Below are 17546 nucleotides of genomic sequence, written 5' to 3' on the forward strand. Positions count from 1 at the left end.
ACACACACACACACACACACACACACACACACACACACACACACACACACACACACACACACACACACACACACACACACACACACACACACACACACACACAAAACCTCTGTGAAGGTCCATATAAACTCTCACTGCTGAACACTGCTCACTGTCGGTTGCGCTTCAAATTTGCAGAAAAAACAGTTTGCTGACCGGCATTTTCTTGCGGCCAGCCGATGAAATCTGATTACGTGCAGAGCAGCTCACAACTGGAAGATATTCAGCTGAAAAAGTAAAAATAAAAATGACACAGTGAATCACATTTCTGAATCTAATCGGGTGAAATACGAATATGACTAGAAACATGTGAAACAAAAGAGTGTTTTGTCTCTTAACTAATCATTTTATTTAGATCATTAAAGAGCTCATGAAGGCCTGAAGTGACCTTGTTGCATCCATCGATCTTCTCTTTGCACTTCAGGGGGACTAAAGGCCACCTTTAACCTTCCATAGGGCATTTATTAAGTTATCAAGGTGCTGTTGTAGGATATTTCAAGTCTTTTTGTCACATTGATAAGATTATACGCTCAGAAAAAAAAAACATTAGATGTCATTTATATAGAATCAAGTCCTTTGGAAGATGTTAAAGTGAACAAAATCACAAATATTTCATTTGTAGCTCAAGTCGGATAGATTTTTTATTTTTTTTACTCCCATCCAGCTCACGGTTGAGAAAGAATTGCCGGCGCACCACTAAATATTACTCATGAAACTGAGTGCATGTTTGAAAAAGGACAAACCATCTCTTGCTCTAGTTTTGTGTGTAAAGTGAATTTAATCAAATATGGTGTCAAAATTATATATTTTTTTCCACGTGTGTAAGCAAAACACACCAATAGATGTACTTATTGAGACAAATTTAAAAAAAAAGGGTTTTCCAAAGCACAATTCATGTGTTCATGTTAATACGAGAAGTGAAAAGCAGTATGTGTGTGTAATGTCATTATCCGTCATTTATTTAACGGTAAAGCAGAAGTTACCAAATAAACACTTAAATGCAAAACAAAATGCTCTATTCTTTTTTTTTTAAAAGTCTTCTAAAGATGAACACATTTCAGTGATATTTCTACATATCCATTCAAACATCACTTCCCCTCAGGCTGTGGCTCCACCTTATAAGTAACTTATATATATATATATATATATATATATATATATATATATATATATATATAAAACTAAGCACTCATTCAGTATCTAGAGATAAGCCACGCGCACAGGACGAACATGCAAACTCCACACACAGGGAAGCTTTATAACAAGAGTACTGGCTACCACACCGCTGCCATAAAGTGGACTTTGATCTTTATTAACCGGAAAACGCTCACCTCTGTATACATGGGAGGACGCAATGGTGCACAAGCTGTCAAATATATATAATATAATAGGCGATTCTATTAGTGTAGTAATAATATTGACTGTTTCTTCCCAGCTTGTTGCACTCGAGCAGAAGGAGGGAGAAGAAACTGGCTCCTTATCGTGCAAACGTTTGGCTTCAAGTAGCTGCAATTTAGCAGATTTGATCTCAGTGGCCTTAGCAGCTGTAAACACGAGCCTATATACAAAACTACTGCTGCACTGCGCAGCTCTGCGCTCAGGTATGTCGTCACACCATAGTAAGGAAATGTAGGTACGACGTGGGGATTTTCTGTCAAGTTCACTTATTCGCAACAGAAATGCTGATAAAAGTTCATAGTAACTGAAAATGTGAGAATAATCCGTATTGACTTGTGATTTTAAAGATTTGAAGTGGATTATTAACTTAAATTGTACTTACAAACGCCTGGCAGCAGACATTAGAACCAAAACAGCACACCTGAAGTCATCCATTGGAGGGATTTGATGTAATATTGCACTATGTAGGTCTTAGAACAGTGAGATCCTCTCGTCTCATAGTGAGAATGTGTTGGCTTTAGGCTCGGGGAAGGTATGAGAGCAGAGTTTGCATGTTCTCCTTGTGCAGGTGTGTTTTCTCCACGTACACAGGTTTAATCAGAGAGTCCGAAAATAAGCATTTGAGGTTATTTGATGTTTCTAAATTGCTTAATAGTCCACTCCTGCACCTCAAAGTTGGATAAGGATGGATAGTAGTTAAATACATTGCAAAACATCAGAAAAATAAAGCAACGTTTGGAAATTCTTGCATTTTTTTTTTCTTTAAAATATGTGAATTTCCTGCATTATTCCCCAAACAAAAAGCTCCCCAACATTGAGTCTGATGATATTACTGGTTGCAAAAACACTGAAATTTACAATCACATCAATGGGAGACGATGCAAATTCTTTCTTAACACATGAAATGTAAGAAATTGGTAAAATTCCATAAATCAAAAGTATGATTTTCTCAAAATTGCCACCGAGTTACAGTGATGTGAGTGTATATTGCGTCACTGCCATCCCCTTTGAGCCACAAGAGAAAAACAAGAGATAAAGCAGTAAGCTGGTGTAAAGTTCATGAAATTCAAAGTTGTGAGAGGGAGGCAGGCAGGAGGCCATGAGGTTGGAAGGCCTGAAGACCACCACAGTCCTCCTCCTCCTCCTCCTCCTCCTCCAGCAACACAATGGGGACCAGAAAAAAAAAAAAAAAAAAGCTTCAAAATCAGATTCGCGAAGCGGTTTGAGCAGGATGGAGAGTGTTTGTGCAGGACAGGGGTTTTATCAGCGCCAAACACTCACAGGAATTCCGGTTTGGGATTGTCCGTCCAATTCCTGCGTTCCACAGGAAGCTCTGCATAAAAAGCAAGTGAAAAACGCCCAAAAAGACATTTCATTTGCGGCCGGTCGACGCGCAGGGAGCAGAACCTCCAACCTTCCCGAACCCAACAAAAAAAAAAATAGGGAGCTTTTCTTTTTTTTCCCCTTTTTTTGTTTTAATTTGAAAAGCCACAGACGGTCCGAGGGGCTCTTCAAAAAGAAGCTGCCATCATGGGAAAGAACGCTGATCCACCGGGCCGGCCTCACGCGCCGATGGCCACCGCTCCGCCTGCGCGCGCACACGCACCTGGTGGTGACCCCCTACTGCGAGGGTAAGAAACCTGCATAATAACGTATACGATGTGATGGGGGTAAATGAGTAAACCAAAACAAAAAAATCCCGTGTTATTATTTTTAATTTTCGTTTTTGGATTAAGATTATAGTCTTTTTGGCGGGATGTTCCAGCTTAAACATAAAATACTCAGTCAATAGTCAATAAAACGACCCTAAATAAGCTGTACAATACTCTTGTGCTCAAAATTCATGCAATTTCCAACTTTATTCCACATTCATCGATAAAAACATTGCAGAAATTACATGCTGAGAAATGCTTTAATGTAATAAAAAAATTTTTTTTTTTTTTAAAGAACACATTATTGAGCTAGTAGTAAACAGCTTCACTAATGTCTACACTGCAGATTTTATTAGATTGTATTGTTTAATTTCATGCATGTATTAACTAACTATGGCTCAGGGATATTTATTCATAGTGGACATTTTCCAAATGTTGTTATGTTCTATAACAGTGTCTACATGAGAGCATTTACCATATAGGACATAAAAACCTGATATATCAGTTAATGCAATCTTGTAAAATCAAATAATGCTTAAAACTTGTCAGATATCAAACTAATATTGAGAGGATAAAACAAAGATACAAGCAAACCACTAGTCTGTATTGTTTGTCTTATAACTTATTTATTTATTTCCAAACCCTCAAACGTTTTTGCTTTAATGTGGAAATAAAATCTGAACTCGCATAACAATTTATGGCTTTTTTTTTTCTATTTAAGGTTTGAAATGTTTCCATATCTGCATTTCAGGTTATCTTTGTTTAGTTTAAGAGCAGTTTTATCGTTAACAATGTCTCTAAACCTGTGTAATAATTTAGAATGAAATAGATAGATGCCGAGGAAAAGTACAAATTCTTACAAATACTGACAATAATATTGATTATCTCCCCTGTGATCGTTTAATTCGTCCACACTTCTCATGCACAAGAGTCGTTCTTCACGTGATTTAGTAGATTTGAAATTCCTCACCTGTGCAGTCTGAGTTAGACATCAACAGGAAGTCTCAAACCTCTCAGATTTGTGTTAGAATCTCTTGTCTGGAGCAACAAAGAACGGATTTCATACCACAAAGACAAGCCTAACTTTGTTTTTAAAGAGTGGTCTTTTAATGCCCCGCGTGAAGAGTGATTAGTGCACCCATGGGTGACTGAGTTTAAGAGAGGAGACCTATTATTTATTGACACCAGCTGCCTCTGTGGGGTCTCTCTCTCTCTCTCTCTCTCTCTCTCTCTCTCTCTCTCTCTCTCTCTCTCTCTCTCTCTCTCTCTCCTGCAGCTTGTTGAGTGTATCAGGAGGTTATGAATGAAAAAAACAAACAAACAAACAAACAAAAAAAGCCCAAACCAAACAAAAGCGGTGTGGTGTGCAGAGTTCGTGCACCCTGACGTCAGAGAGGGGGTCCCCCCAGTCTGGTGTGCGGGACACCCAGCCGGAGGAGAGGGAGGAGGTCCTTGCATCCCCCCCCCCCCCCCTCCATGCTCCTCTCTGACAGTCCGAGCCGCTGCAGGACGAACCTGACTGCTGGGAGAGTTTCTTGTACCTCACTGACGGAATAAAACGGGATTTTAAGGTTTTTTGTTTTTTTGGCTGGAGCGTTTTAATCTCAGGAGCGCAGATTTGCTCTCAGCACGGTTTGTGATTATTTCTTTTCTCCTTGCATGCGCACTTGGAGGAGTTTGTAGAAGAGTGTGTGTGTGTGTGTGTGTGTGTGTGTGTGTGTGTGTGTGTGTGTGTGTGTGTGTGTGTGTGTGTGTGTGTGTGTGTGTGTGTGTGTGTGTGTGTGTGTGTGTGTGTGTTGTTGTTGTTGTTTTTTTGAGGGGGTTGTGTTTCTCTGCTTGTTCTTTAGAGTTGTTGTTTTTTTAATGTGTGTATCGTCTGCTGCTGTGTTGGCATGCGTTTAATGTGAATGCGTGTTACGTGAGTGTGTTACGGAGATGGTGAGGGACGTCGATCTTCAGCACGTGCAGAGCTGTGAAACGGTGCCCTCTCCTGGCAGGGATAAGAGTTGCACCCCCCCCCCCCCCCCCCCCCCCCCCCCCCCCCCACCAATAGATTATCCACGTGTTAACAGATCAGACAGGGGGAAAGTTGAATTTCCCAGACACATGCTTTAACTTCAAACCTTGACGCACTTTTTTTTTTTACTTTTCCACTTTGTTTACTTTAAAAAAAAACTATATATGATTGCACCATCTTTATACATCTGCAACAGTGCAGTTCATTCACAGCAGCTGCAAGAATTGTAAGTTGTTGGTTTGAAAAGCGGCACCGGTGTCTATAGGATGTCGCTCTTCCGTAGTTTCACAGAAAAATCCTGAATATTTTTGTTGTACTACGTCAAATGAATAATCTAACATTACCATGATTTTAAAGATGGAAAGCATCATTAAATGTTTTTGTAAACTTTTTTTGCTTCATCATAATAAGACAAAACCAGCCAATGAAACTGCCAATTTTTACTGTTAAAGTGATGACGCTTGATTACGCACACACACACACACACACAACACACACACACACACACACACACACACACACACACACACACACACACACACACACACACACACACACACACACACACACACACACACGCAGCCTTCAAAGCGAGGCCTCCCGCTGCCCTGAGAGTTCAGTTGCTGCTGTGATTTGTGAATGAACACAGGCTCCTCCGATGTGTGTGTCATGTCTCCAGGCGCAGAGCCAGCAGGGGGGGGGGGGGGCGGGGGGGGGCGGGGTGGGCGGGTGGGTTTGGGTTTGGATCAGAGACGTACAAGCTGTCATCCGCGGCTTAGCATCACCTCCAGGATAAGTCGGCGCTACTCAGGCAGGCCACAGTTCCACAACCTGTGATCACGCCCCGCCCGCCGTTAAGAGATTTTCCCAGGGGTTGAGAATCTGCCGTGTCAAAGTGATGCCTGGAGGCCGGTACGACTGTCATGCATGGGCGGTTCAAGTCCGTCTGCTAATCCTGTACAGTATGTAAGAATCTAATATGGTGTGAAGGGATAGATCAACACTCCAGAGGCTGGTTTCTCCCACAAGACGAATGGGACTATAGGTCTTGTATTAAAGTGCCCGTACGCATCCAGACGTCCGCCCAGCAAGCATGAAGGCCTTCCGTGTTTGTAGGGAACATTAACCCCACGCGTTGAGTTGAGTCTTTCCAGAATTTACGCCGTGAGCAAAGTAACCCCGAGCGCAAACAATACACACGCCTGCGCTTTACTGCGGGTCGTTAAAAAAAAAACAACGTCTCAGACCTCACCACTGCTCCGCACTCTGCTTTATGACTTTTGAAATTACTCGCCCGCGGGGGGGAAACGCACTCAATCTGTGAGGAAAAATAAAGAGTAAAGACGTTCTAATGAAGACTTATCGACCATGGCAGGCTTTTGAAAATAGCAATAAACCCAAACAGTGTGACAGGATGCATTAATTCAACTGTTACATGACATTTTAATAAAAAAAAAAAAACCCAAAACATAAAGTATGCACTATATTCTTTTATTTGCAGACTCTTTGAAGTTTCAGACAGTTTTTCATCTCTCTTTTAATATTAGGGTTCAGGAGTCTACTGTTTCTCACCCACCTCACCAGATTGTAAATGACAGAGCCGGTTAACGTTTTCTCGCCGTGTTTAATGCTTTAGAAAAAGCTTCTGCTCTGGTGTTCTTGCTGACTGTCCGCTCTCAGACGTCACACACACACTGGCTCACTGCATCCCTCGCGACTTCAAACGAATGAAGGTTTCAACCTGCGAGCGCAGAGGAGTGAGCCGTATTCCAAACTGGCTTCGCGAGATGAAAACCCAATGTTGAATTTTTGAGTTAAATGTGCAATAATCTCGAAATTTCCTGTCTTTACAGGTAGCTGGAGTGGTCCTCCTGCAGGGAAACACACATCTTGAGGAGACGTTGGCTGTACGATCCACTCCTCCTCCTCCTCCTCCTCCTCCCCCTCTCCGTCCTCCTCTCCTCTTCCCTCCGACTGGCACAGGGAAGAGAAGTGTGTGAGTGTGTGAGAGACTCGGCGAAAGGGGAACGTGGGAAAGGGGAAGACGATGTACCAAACGCTGCTGCTCTCCTCGTCCCTCTTCATCCTTCACGTGATGGGCACTCCCCACTTCCTCGCTCACCACGGGTAACGGCTCCCTTCCTTCTCTCTCCCCAGTGTTTATTATGGCCTGTCCTTCAGCCAAACGGCTCCATAACGACTTCAGCCGCAGATCTCAGCTTTCAGCCGTCACTTGGATGTGTTTGTTTTAGCGACCTCCTCGCAAGTCGGTGAAATGACAGTTAGGCAGTTAAGAGGTCACTCTCCCAGGACCACAGCGCCACGCCGCCTAAATACGACTTGAGTGTATTTGTCTAGTTTCTTGTCAAAATATCTTGTCGCATCAAATGAAAGACATAATAACTTGACGAGAGCGACTTACGTGGGGGACTCTGGATCTTAGACGAGAGAGATTTGTCACTCATTTCAAACAAAAAATGCACTTTTTTTTTTTTTTGCTTGTACAGAAGTAGTTTCTTTTAACGTAGTGCTTTTTTTTTTTTTTTAGCTTGTAGAACGTCTTCTTTATGTCTTGGCCGCTCCCTTCAGGGGGGTCACCACTGTGGTTCATTTGCTTTCTGACTCCTCTAACGTCACACCAACCATCTCCACGTTCATCCCGTCCCTCTTCTCCTGCCTGGCAGCTCCAACATACACCATCCCTCCCCAGAGTCCAAACCATCCCATCATTAAACGTCTCCTTATAAACCTTAGCTGTCCCTCTGATCTGTGCAATGTAAAAAGCTTTTACGAGAACATGTGCGAAACGTAAAGACTGAGTGAGATATTGAGGCACGCGACTGCAAAGGAACAAACACTAAGAGGTGTTTCTACTGGACACGTGAAACAACGCGGCCTCCATTGCATGTGTAAGAATGCTCCTATTAGTTGATTTAATGTGCAAAAACTTCAGGAGACATTATAAAGAATTGCAGCCCGAGCAAATATTGTGGGTAATTGATCCATTTTTATGAACTAAGCTGTTAGAAAAAAACTACACAAGCACAAGCAAAGCAGACTCTCTTTGTCATTTTCATCTGATTTGCACAAAAGACCAAAATAAACGGAAAGGTCAAATAGAGATGTGAGGAGGTGGGGGGTGGGGGTGGGGGGGGGGGGGGGGGGGGGGGTGTCAAAGATCAACTCTTCACTCTGGCACATTCAGAAGTGATTACACGGGTCTGTCAGGAGCAATTTGGGCTGCAAAACAGCCTTTCAGCAGAGCTAATCTGGAGTTTTTCAAGTGAAGTAGGAGCCACTTGGCGTTGAACACCCTCAAACTGTTTGAGTGACGTGGAAGTCACTTGTTAAAGCCTTTTCAAATCTGTTTTTAATAATAATTATCATAAAAAAAAAAACATTTGATCTCATGCTTTTCTTTTTCTTTCTGCAGGAGGAGGGTATGCGGCCGGGACCTCCGTCACAGCGTCGTCATGGCAACAGAGTCGTATGTCCAGCCGGTGCACAAGCCCTACATCACCCTGTGTCAGGGGCATCGCCTCTGCAGCACATACAAGTGAGACCACCGTCTTCTGGCGCGCGGAAACAACAACAACGACACAATCTGATACCGCCGGCTGCAGCCGAGCGTTCACGCCAGGACTCGGGTCACGGCAGTACCAAAACAGGGCTCAGACTAAGCCATTCTCCAGAGTTTAATTAAGGGGTAAACAATAGCCGACATGTTTAAGGAGGGTAAGGGTTAGGAGCGCAGGCATAAATAGATCTTGGCTTTTCTTCTTTTTTTTTTCTCCCCCCTCCCACTCCCACGCACCCATAAATGCTCGTCTCGCTCAGATCTGGGTCACGCCGGCACATATTTGGGAGCAATCTAAATATCGAATACTTTGTGCAACTACGGGAAATGAACTGCCTGCCTGCAGAGACCAGTCGTGTTTATCTTGGAGCCCGTCTCCCTCCATACTAATGCACTCTCAATAGCTCTCCAGCTTTCTAGCCTCCCCCCCCTTTACATTCCCCTCTATTTTAATCTTTTTTTTTTTTTTTCAACTTCTTCTCCTGGCCAAAATCATGCATGCAGTTTTTAATCTGATACATGAGAGATTATTAGATTTTTTTTAATTTTTTTTTCTTTCCCAAAAAAAACTTCTCCGGATAGTTTCCTTTTCGCTGAGTTGACCACACTGTGTCTCCCCCTTGAATACGAAGCATACCACACTCTCAGCAGGCTGCAGCAGATTCGCACACTTCAGATGTGACTTTGCATCTTGTCTCCGGCCCCCTCTGCGCCCTCCCTCCGTCGGCTCTCGCATCTCCGGTACACTCTGTTGGAAGTCAGCGGATCGTGACTTTCTGGATTCCACCACGTTCCCGTTCTCTCATCAGGATTCCTGCTCTCTGACAGAACATGGAAAAGTCTCGATCAGCTCAACCCCACATACACACACACACACACACACACACACACACACACACACACACACACACACACACACACACACACACACACACACACACACACACACACACACACACACACACACACACACACACACACACACACACAGGAGGACAGTGACGGCATGAATAATCACAAATCCCTGACTATCTGTTTGTCTGTTTGTTTGTCTTCACAGGACGACGTACACGGTGGCGTACCGGCAGGTGAGCAGAACGGCGTCCGCCGCACATTTCTACCCAGAGTGCTGCCCGGGCTGGCGGAGGGTTCACTCTCACAACTGCAACCAAGGTAACGAGGGCTGATATGGGTCAATTCTATGGAAAGAACGGGATTAAACCAAATCCCACACCAAATAAGTTTGATGGCTCAAACAATACCTGTAAGAAAAAATGTAAGAAATATAATGAAAAGAGTGAATAAAACGATTAGAATTCCTAATTATCCCACTTCCACCAAAATATTTGAGATAGCTAGAAATCTGAGGTGTTTATTCCAAGTTTTTTCGCGCACAACAAGAGGTTTCCTTTGTCTTTAGATGAATATTATGCAACTGTAGATAGTATTCATATCTTATATTGGCATAAAGTTCATAAAAAGTATATTTGACTGCCAGTAGATTAACTCTGCCTTAAGGTTATAATAGAATTAAAGGAGTAGAAAACGTACAAAAGAATTAAACAAGAATTAGGATTGACCCACACGATTCGTAAAATGTCCCAATCAGTGAGTAAAAATCCTTTAAAAAACACTTTTTTCCAATGTTTGTGTTTAGTTCAGTTTTTGATCACGTTACCTGTAATTGAACTTTGAGTTTTCAAACGCATCTTGTCTACATCAGGCAACTTTGGTTTGAATGTAAAAGTTTAAACTTTGCAAGGTTAGTTAGTGTTGTGCTCTGTTGACTTCTCCCGGATGTAAACGTCTGTTTACCTCATCCGAAAGCTAATAAGGGATTTTCAGTAGTTTTTGTATCATTACAAAATAAATAAAAAGGAAACTTTGCGAGGTTTTGCATCCGGATAATCTTCACCAATCTCGACCAGTTTTATGATTTTTTATTATTTTTAAACTTGAATTCAGCGGCAATTGAACTGAGTTTGAAAATAAAGTACAGGTCAATTAGGGCGCCACTGACAACCTCGCAACTTGTTATTTGAATGTTTTAACAGACGAATCTCTGCTTTTTCTTTCGATGTGCCTTTGAAATACACATATTAGTCCAACCAAGGTCATAATAGTACTTTTTAATCTGATCTCATGTTGGCAGTTTTACAAATCTCATCTTGGGGGATGAAAAAAAAAACTGCTAAATCATGAAGATATTTCTTGTTATTTTTGGCCTAATTTTCTTGATAAACGTCCTTCACAGCTTTGTGTGTGGAGCCTTGTGTTAACGGCGGCACCTGCATCAGACCCAACCAGTGTGCGTGTCCTCAGGGCTGGACCGGGCATCACTGCCAAACAGGTGAGCCGCACCCACCTCTTCCTCCACGGTGACACATTTATTCCTCTTTTTTAGTTTTTTTTTTTTTTGTTCTTTTCTTATTCACACCGGGTTTATTTTGTGTCTCTCCCGTCTGTCAGATGTGGACGAGTGCAGCGGACGGCAGCCCTGCGCCCAGCAGTGTGTGAACACAGCTGGCAGCTATCGGTGTGCGTGTAGCGACGGGTTCGCCGGGGACGGCCACTCCTGTCAAAGCCTTCGTCATCCTCCTCCTCCTCCTCCTCCTCCTCCTCCTCGTCCTCATCCGCCTGCTGCTGCGCCCTCTCCTCCCACCCACGCAGTGGGTGGACACTCCAATGCGGGTAAAAAAAAAAAAAAAAAAAAAAGAAATTCCGCACGACGAGTGTGTTCATGTGATTTCCTTGCAGCCGAAGACGAAACATGACCAGCTTCGCGGTCCATTATTACTTTTGGTACGCGCTATGCCACTCTCAACTCGTACCGTGAGTAATAATGCACTGCGACTGGTGCCGACTCCAGATACCAAAAACCAAACAAACCCCTGGACCACTTGGACTTTAATAGTTGACTCCTGTGAGTAAAGCAAACATCTGCCTTCAATCGAGCCCCCCTCCGTGCTAATACGTACATATTCTTTATCCCCATACGTAAGTTCTTTTTTTTTTTAAATGTCGCTTATTTTCTGTCTTTGCATGTGTGTATGATGCGTGTATCCTAGCAACACAATAACAAAGCCCCCCTCCATGTCTATAAATGGAATCTGACCCCAGGATGTTCTTTTTTAAAAGAAAATAATCATAATAATTTTTCTCTGTCAACATTATTGTTCTTTCGGGAAATGACTCAACTTCAAACTCACCTGTGCTTCACATCTTCTTACTGTTTCCACCCCCTTTTGGATCTTGAAAAAAAAAAGAAAAAAAAAAAAAAAAAGAATAAATAACCACGTCCTTGAAAAATGTTTCCAGCTCACTGTGAAATTGCCAAATTTCTCAGGCATTCCTCCAAACTGGGTTTCCGCAAGACTAAATTTAGGAGGCCGCTCACCTCCGTTACAGCGTGATTTGGATTGATGAAAGTCTTGCAGTGTTGCTGGGTCAGCAAAAAAAAAACAAAAAAAAAACACATGAAGAGAGGCTCAAAACAAACTATGACAGATTGTTGTGCTTTATGGAAATGACAGGGGGTTATTTGATGTGAGCATTTCCACCATCCAGCTCTCACTATTTTTTTTTTTTAAAATCTGTTCATATGCAGTTGATGGAGATTATAGAAAAGTAAAAAAAATAAAATAAAAATAGATTAATGCTCCCACGTTGCCAAGAGATTTTTTTCTTCTCACTCTTGGCCAACACTTCTCATTCCAGCTCCATCAACCATCAACCCTGTCTGCTGGGGGTCACCCCCCCCCCCCCCCACCCCCCCCCCCCTTCTCCTTTTTTCCTCCTCCTCAGCCTTGTTTCCCAACTCGTTCTCGACTCAGTAATGGACCACATCTGGGAGAGATTGAACCTTCTCTCTGTCTGTCTGCAGAAGTGCAGCCAGAGGAGCGGTGGGGTGGGGTGGGGTGGGGGGGGGTCCTTATTCTGCGTCTCGGATCCGAGTCCGGGACATTTCCCCCCGGGGTGGAGGCTGCCAGACACTTCCTTGTAACCGATGCACGTTCACACAGGAGGGATGAATGTTTGCCTGTCTATTTCTGGTGACCTCCTCACTCGGCTTGTGTATCGGTTGCATCGGCCGTTCCCATATCTACGACCCCCCCCCCCCCCCCCCCCCCGTGTGCCCTAAATTCCCCCGGTCCCACAGCAGCTCTGCAGTCCTCATACTGGTTTGTGGTTTTGTGACTTTGACCATGAATCATATGAGAGAGAGAGAGAGAGAGAAAGAGAGAAAGAGAGAGAGCTGATGAAGGCAGGATGCTCCCAGGAATGTTCCGTAAAATAAACTCTCCATCAGAACACGGGTAATAAACACAAATCACTCCGGGCGTTGATATGTACCCGTAACCTCCTCGTTCAGTTCGCACCGATTCAAACACGAGGAGCCTCCTTCCCCTCATTGTGTGTTTGTGTGGTTTCCGCAGGTGAGAGGTTCGGCCTGGCGGAGAACGTGACGGAGGAGGTTCAGATCCTGAGGGACAGAGTGGAGCTCCTGGAGAAGGTACCTCGTGGAGACTAACACACCACGTGTTTCGCTCGCACATAAATTGCCACCTACTCCGATACCTCCCACCGCCCGGCTCAGCGGGAACACCTCTGGTCTTCACGTACGATATCAAAAAAAAAATGTTTTAATAAATAAACATCTTCAGATGCTTTGTTGCCTCCCAAAACCAGAGCAGCTTTGAAATGCCAGACCAGACTTTTAAAAATATTTACGAGTTTTTTTTATTATTAAAACACCAGCTTAGATTCACTCAAACAAGCACGACGATATAATGGGTCAATTATTCTGCTTTTACGAGGTGAGTAACATGTTCTCCTTCCTCTCGTCTTTTCCCCGTCCGTTGCAGAAGCTGCAGTTGGTGTTGGCGCCCTTCAACAGCTTCTTCCCGCTGTCGTTGGACGATGGCCCGTCCGAGAAAACCACCTTACTCTCGCACTCCTTCCAGCAGCTCGACCGCATCGACTCCCTCAGCGAGCAGATTGGCTTCCTGGAGGAGCGCCTCGGCACATGTGAGCGGCCGCGTGCTGACCTCTGACCCCTCGCGGATGAAAACGTCACACTTAGGAGGAGGGAAAGTCCAGCGTTAGGCTGTGAAGCATGGGAACTGAAATCAAATCTGGTTTATCTTACGAGGCCAGAGAGAGTCGGTAATGCAACAATGTTAAATGAATACATAAAAATCAATACTATGATAATGTAACTGTAGTAATGTTCTATCAGCGACAACATAATGCCAAATTTTACAATTTAAAGTCTATTGCCCTTAACAGTAGGATGTCAGCACTCATACCAATTTGGACTGAGCTGGAGAACAAACTCAGAAGGGTCGAAGGTCACTAAATCCAAAGCGATTCATCCTCGGGGGACATGGAACCATTATAGAAAATCGCCTGGCATTATTTTTAAATAGCCGCTTTAGCAATTTCGTCGGAATCGTAAGTCACATGTGCCACACTGCAATGCAGCCGCGCGTGAGAAACTTTGTTCAGTTCAACGTCTTTTAATGACGGAAATCATTTGAAGTCCGAGCTGCGGGAATTGCAGGTGTTTAATCAGGAGAAATAACTGATCTTTATTATTAGAACAAGTCTTTATCCAACATTGTTGGAAGCCAATCCTGGCTGACCAACAAATAGAGACAGATAATAATGAGTTGTGTCACTGCAAAAGGAGTACCGAGAGTAAATAAAAATGCTCAGGGAGAACTTGCACTTGCATTTCCAGAATGAGAAGGAATCCTGGAGCCTCAGTTCAAGGTTCTTGCGACCTTTTGTCACTTTTCCCCAAATCAAAGTTAACTGGAGCCTTAAAAGACATTTAACCTTTAAAATGAGGCGAACACAGTTTCTAGTCTTTAAGTTCCAATTACAAGATATGATGGCAAGAATTTTCTTCCATTTTCAGCTGGTTTTGTAGCTGATAGTAGTGGTTTCAATCTTCTTTTTCACTTTTTGACATTTTTGCTGTCTTGACCGTTTTGGCCCCCACCCTGCATTTTTAGGCTTTTCTTCTTTAGAAATACTACTTTTTTTTTTTAAGGTTGTTTAAGCTGTTTTTTTCCACCTATTTTTTGTAATTTGAAGCATTTTTTCCCCCTTATTTTAGCCATTTCAACTGTGCCTTTTTGAAAAGCCCTTTTTAGACACTTTTGAAAATGACTTTGTGTGCGTAAATGAAATGAAAATAAGATAAAATGTTTATTTAGGGATAATTTTGTGTTCTTATCATTATTACAGTCATAGTCTCACATCAATCAGCTAATTTTTGACTTTTTAATTCATCATTGTTACATTAATCATGTTACTTTTATTCATAAGAACCTGATGGCAGTGCAGTGGTGTTAAACTAAGACGTTTATTAAAAGCTCATTCATTTTTAGCTGGTTTTAAAGCTCAGTGCTGTAGACTTAAGTTACAGTTGTTTAAGGACAAAAAAAAATAGAAAATCTATCAGCATGAAAAGTATTATAGTGTAGACCCAAAATATTTTATTAAGAATGTAAAAATCTGTTCTTGAAGTGAAATATAAGAATTGAAATCAGTATTATTCTGGCACATTAGTAATGGAAATTAATTTTCAAGTCAAGCTTGCGTACTAATGTCACAATTTGATAGCTCTTAAAATAATAACCAAACTTTGATTTGATGTATTGGAGCCCACAAATCAACTTATTTTAACTTTGTTTTCGTGTCGGCTCAAATAAGCCAAATCTGTATTCTTTTTTTTTTAAAGAGTTTTCACACGTCGCTGTATGATTTCGATTATCTTTGTTTCTTGAGAGTTTCCATATCACGCGTCCCGACCCTCAGGCTAAGAACCGTCTCCTCTGAAAGCCTCTTTATACAATAAAGTGTCTGGTAATGTAATAAAGACCTTCATCACATTTGGTTTTCATTAGATTTGGATCAGATATTTCTTTGTGAACCTTCACAGATCAAAACCACATCTCTCACCTTGTTTCAAAAGCTCGGGCAAAGAAAAGTATTTACCCCCCAAAAGAAACACCCTGGGGACATCAGTCAATCATATTATAAAGCACTTTGAGTTGAAACAAACGTCTTTTGGGTCATACATTATCGTAACTCTTTCCATTTTCTCCCTACTGCAGGTTCCTGCCAGGAGAATTAACCATCCGACATGGCCCAACTCCAAGACCCCTCGCCACCACCACCACCACCACCACCACCACCGCAAACTTATAATAATGATTCGAATCTGATTGACTCAAACGTGTGCCAGTTTCGCCGCGTGACGCAATCGCCGCACAAATCATTTGTGATTTTCACTACTCCCGACAGCTTTGTTTACGTTTCCTCCTCGAATCACTCTCAAATTCCAGATTTTGTAACGCTACACTACGGCGGGCTCGGTCCCACCGTTACGTCAGCCCCGTGGTGGAGTAGAGGTCAACCCCCCGCCCCCAACCCGCTTAGTTTTCTGGGTTTGTTTTGCATCAGTGCAGCTGAGTCGTCTGTCAGACACCTGTATTTATGTATTTAAATTATGATTACTCGTAGTTATTTCTCATTTCTCTAATAGACTTGTTGTTGTTTTTTTTTTTACCTAGTTTTTGTAAGATTTTGTAATAAAAAAAAAAAAAGTCTTAATCAGAACCACCATGTGTGCTCATTAATATGACTGGGTTACTGAGGAATGCATCATTTTGTGCACACGGCTTCTGTAAGACTGAACAAACTCTGAATTAAACCAGAACAACAAACCTGCTGACCTCAATCATGCACAGCAAGTACTGTGATCAAAGGGAAAGTGTACATATATGGATAGAACACAGTCAAACAACACTGGAACTATGCAAATAAAGCATCAGGAGTACACACTTTATGCAGAAATAACGTTTTTTTTTTTTATAGTCTGGACATAAAGACTTTTGGTTTTTTTTACTGTTTACCTGTAAACAGCATTTCAAAGCCAACTATAAATATATAACAGATGTAAGCATTTATATGCAGGTTTATTTCTCAATATGAGCCAAAAAATAATAGATTGTGAGATGGTGTTTCATTACTCTTCCAGAGAGGAAATAGCGAGAAAACTCAAACTCGCTGGAAACTTCTTTCTCACTTGTTTTAAGTAATAGGACTGCGGAAAGGCATTCAGAGATCCAGGGTGTTGGTGCAACAACAAGAGAAGGATTTTCCCCCAATAACTTCTGCGAACTCATGATTAAAAAAAAAAGAAAGAAGAAGAAGAAGAAATAGGGAGATAAAATTTTGAAAGACTTCATGACATTTTTAATTTTTACCACTGTAAAATGCAAATTCCTTCAAAAAACCTTCAATGTAACAACAGTAACAGACTATTTTTAAGAATATGGATCAAAAAAAGTGACTGAAAATATCTTCAGTCTATAAACTACCGCATTCAACTGGAAAGTTGAATTTTTAAAAACAAATTTTAAGAACTCTTTGCTATTCGACTCCTTGACTTAGGAGCCAAGTGCACTAAAAATACTGAATAAGAGGAGGCTTTCAGTTTTGTCTCCACAAAGGAAAATGTTAAATGAAAAAAACTAAATGCATTAAGGCCACTTCATTACCTTCACCAACAAAAGTTGGCCGAGAAGGTTCTGTCTTCGTCAATGTATATTTATTTATTTATTCGTTGGTTTGTATGTATGTGTTTTGCAAAAACTATTCACCCGGATTGCATGAAATCTTCAGGGATGATTTGTCAACATCAAAGGACCAATTGATTCGTCTTTGGGACATTAATGGCTGACCGTTTCCGAATAAATCCGAAAAAGAAACGGCGAAAAAAATGTCCCATTCAAAGCGGATGGGAGAGGCACCTCATGGAGGTCAGCGTCTGTTGCCACGGAGACGC

At 42.1% G+C, this 17546-nt stretch overlaps 1 protein-coding gene across 3 annotated transcripts; it reads left to right on the forward strand.

Annotated features, from left to right (window-relative positions):
- Nucleotides 1–2665: 2665 nt before the first annotated feature.
- Nucleotides 2666–16413, forward strand: egfl7 (EGF-like-domain, multiple 7). 3 transcript variants are annotated; one of them, XM_080477270.1, is made up of 9 exons: nt 2666–3068; nt 6960–7233; nt 8540–8662; nt 9744–9856; nt 10938–11033; nt 11153–11374; nt 13120–13196; nt 13549–13711; nt 15811–16413. In XM_080477270.1, exons 2-9 carry the CDS (start codon nt 7154–7156, stop codon nt 15828–15830), a joined length of 894 nt encoding a protein of 297 aa, XP_080333396.1. In that variant the 5' UTR covers nt 2666–3068; nt 6960–7153; the 3' UTR covers nt 15831–16413. The 3 variants fall into 3 exon arrangements, 2 of the variants coding, with proteins under 2 accessions (XP_080333396.1, XP_080333397.1); XM_080477271.1 differs by lacking the exon at nt 2666–3068 and adding an exon at nt 4581–4721 and having other exon boundaries at nt 15811–16311; XR_013935860.1 differs by lacking the exon at nt 15811–16413 and having other exon boundaries at nt 13120–13302; nt 13549–13581.
- Nucleotides 16414–17546: the final 1133 nt, after the last annotated feature.

Source organism: Lipophrys pholis (assembly GCF_963383615.2).
Source record: "Lipophrys pholis genome assembly, chromosome: 12".
In the NCBI taxonomy this organism is placed as follows: Eukaryota; Metazoa; Chordata; class Actinopteri; order Blenniiformes; family Blenniidae; genus Lipophrys; species Lipophrys pholis.

Coding starts and splice junctions, on each gene's coding strand:
- egfl7 (XM_080477270.1), top strand. CDS start 7,154: ATGTACCAAACGCTGCTGCTCTCCTCGTCCCTCTTCATCCTTCACGTG. Junction 11,034..11,152: donor CGGGCATCACTGCCAAACAG/GTGAGCCGCACC, acceptor CCCGTCTGTCAG/ATGTGGACGAGTGCAGCGGA. Junction 13,197..13,548: donor GAGTGGAGCTCCTGGAGAAG/GTACCTCGTGGA, acceptor CGTCCGTTGCAG/AAGCTGCAGTTGGTGTTGGC.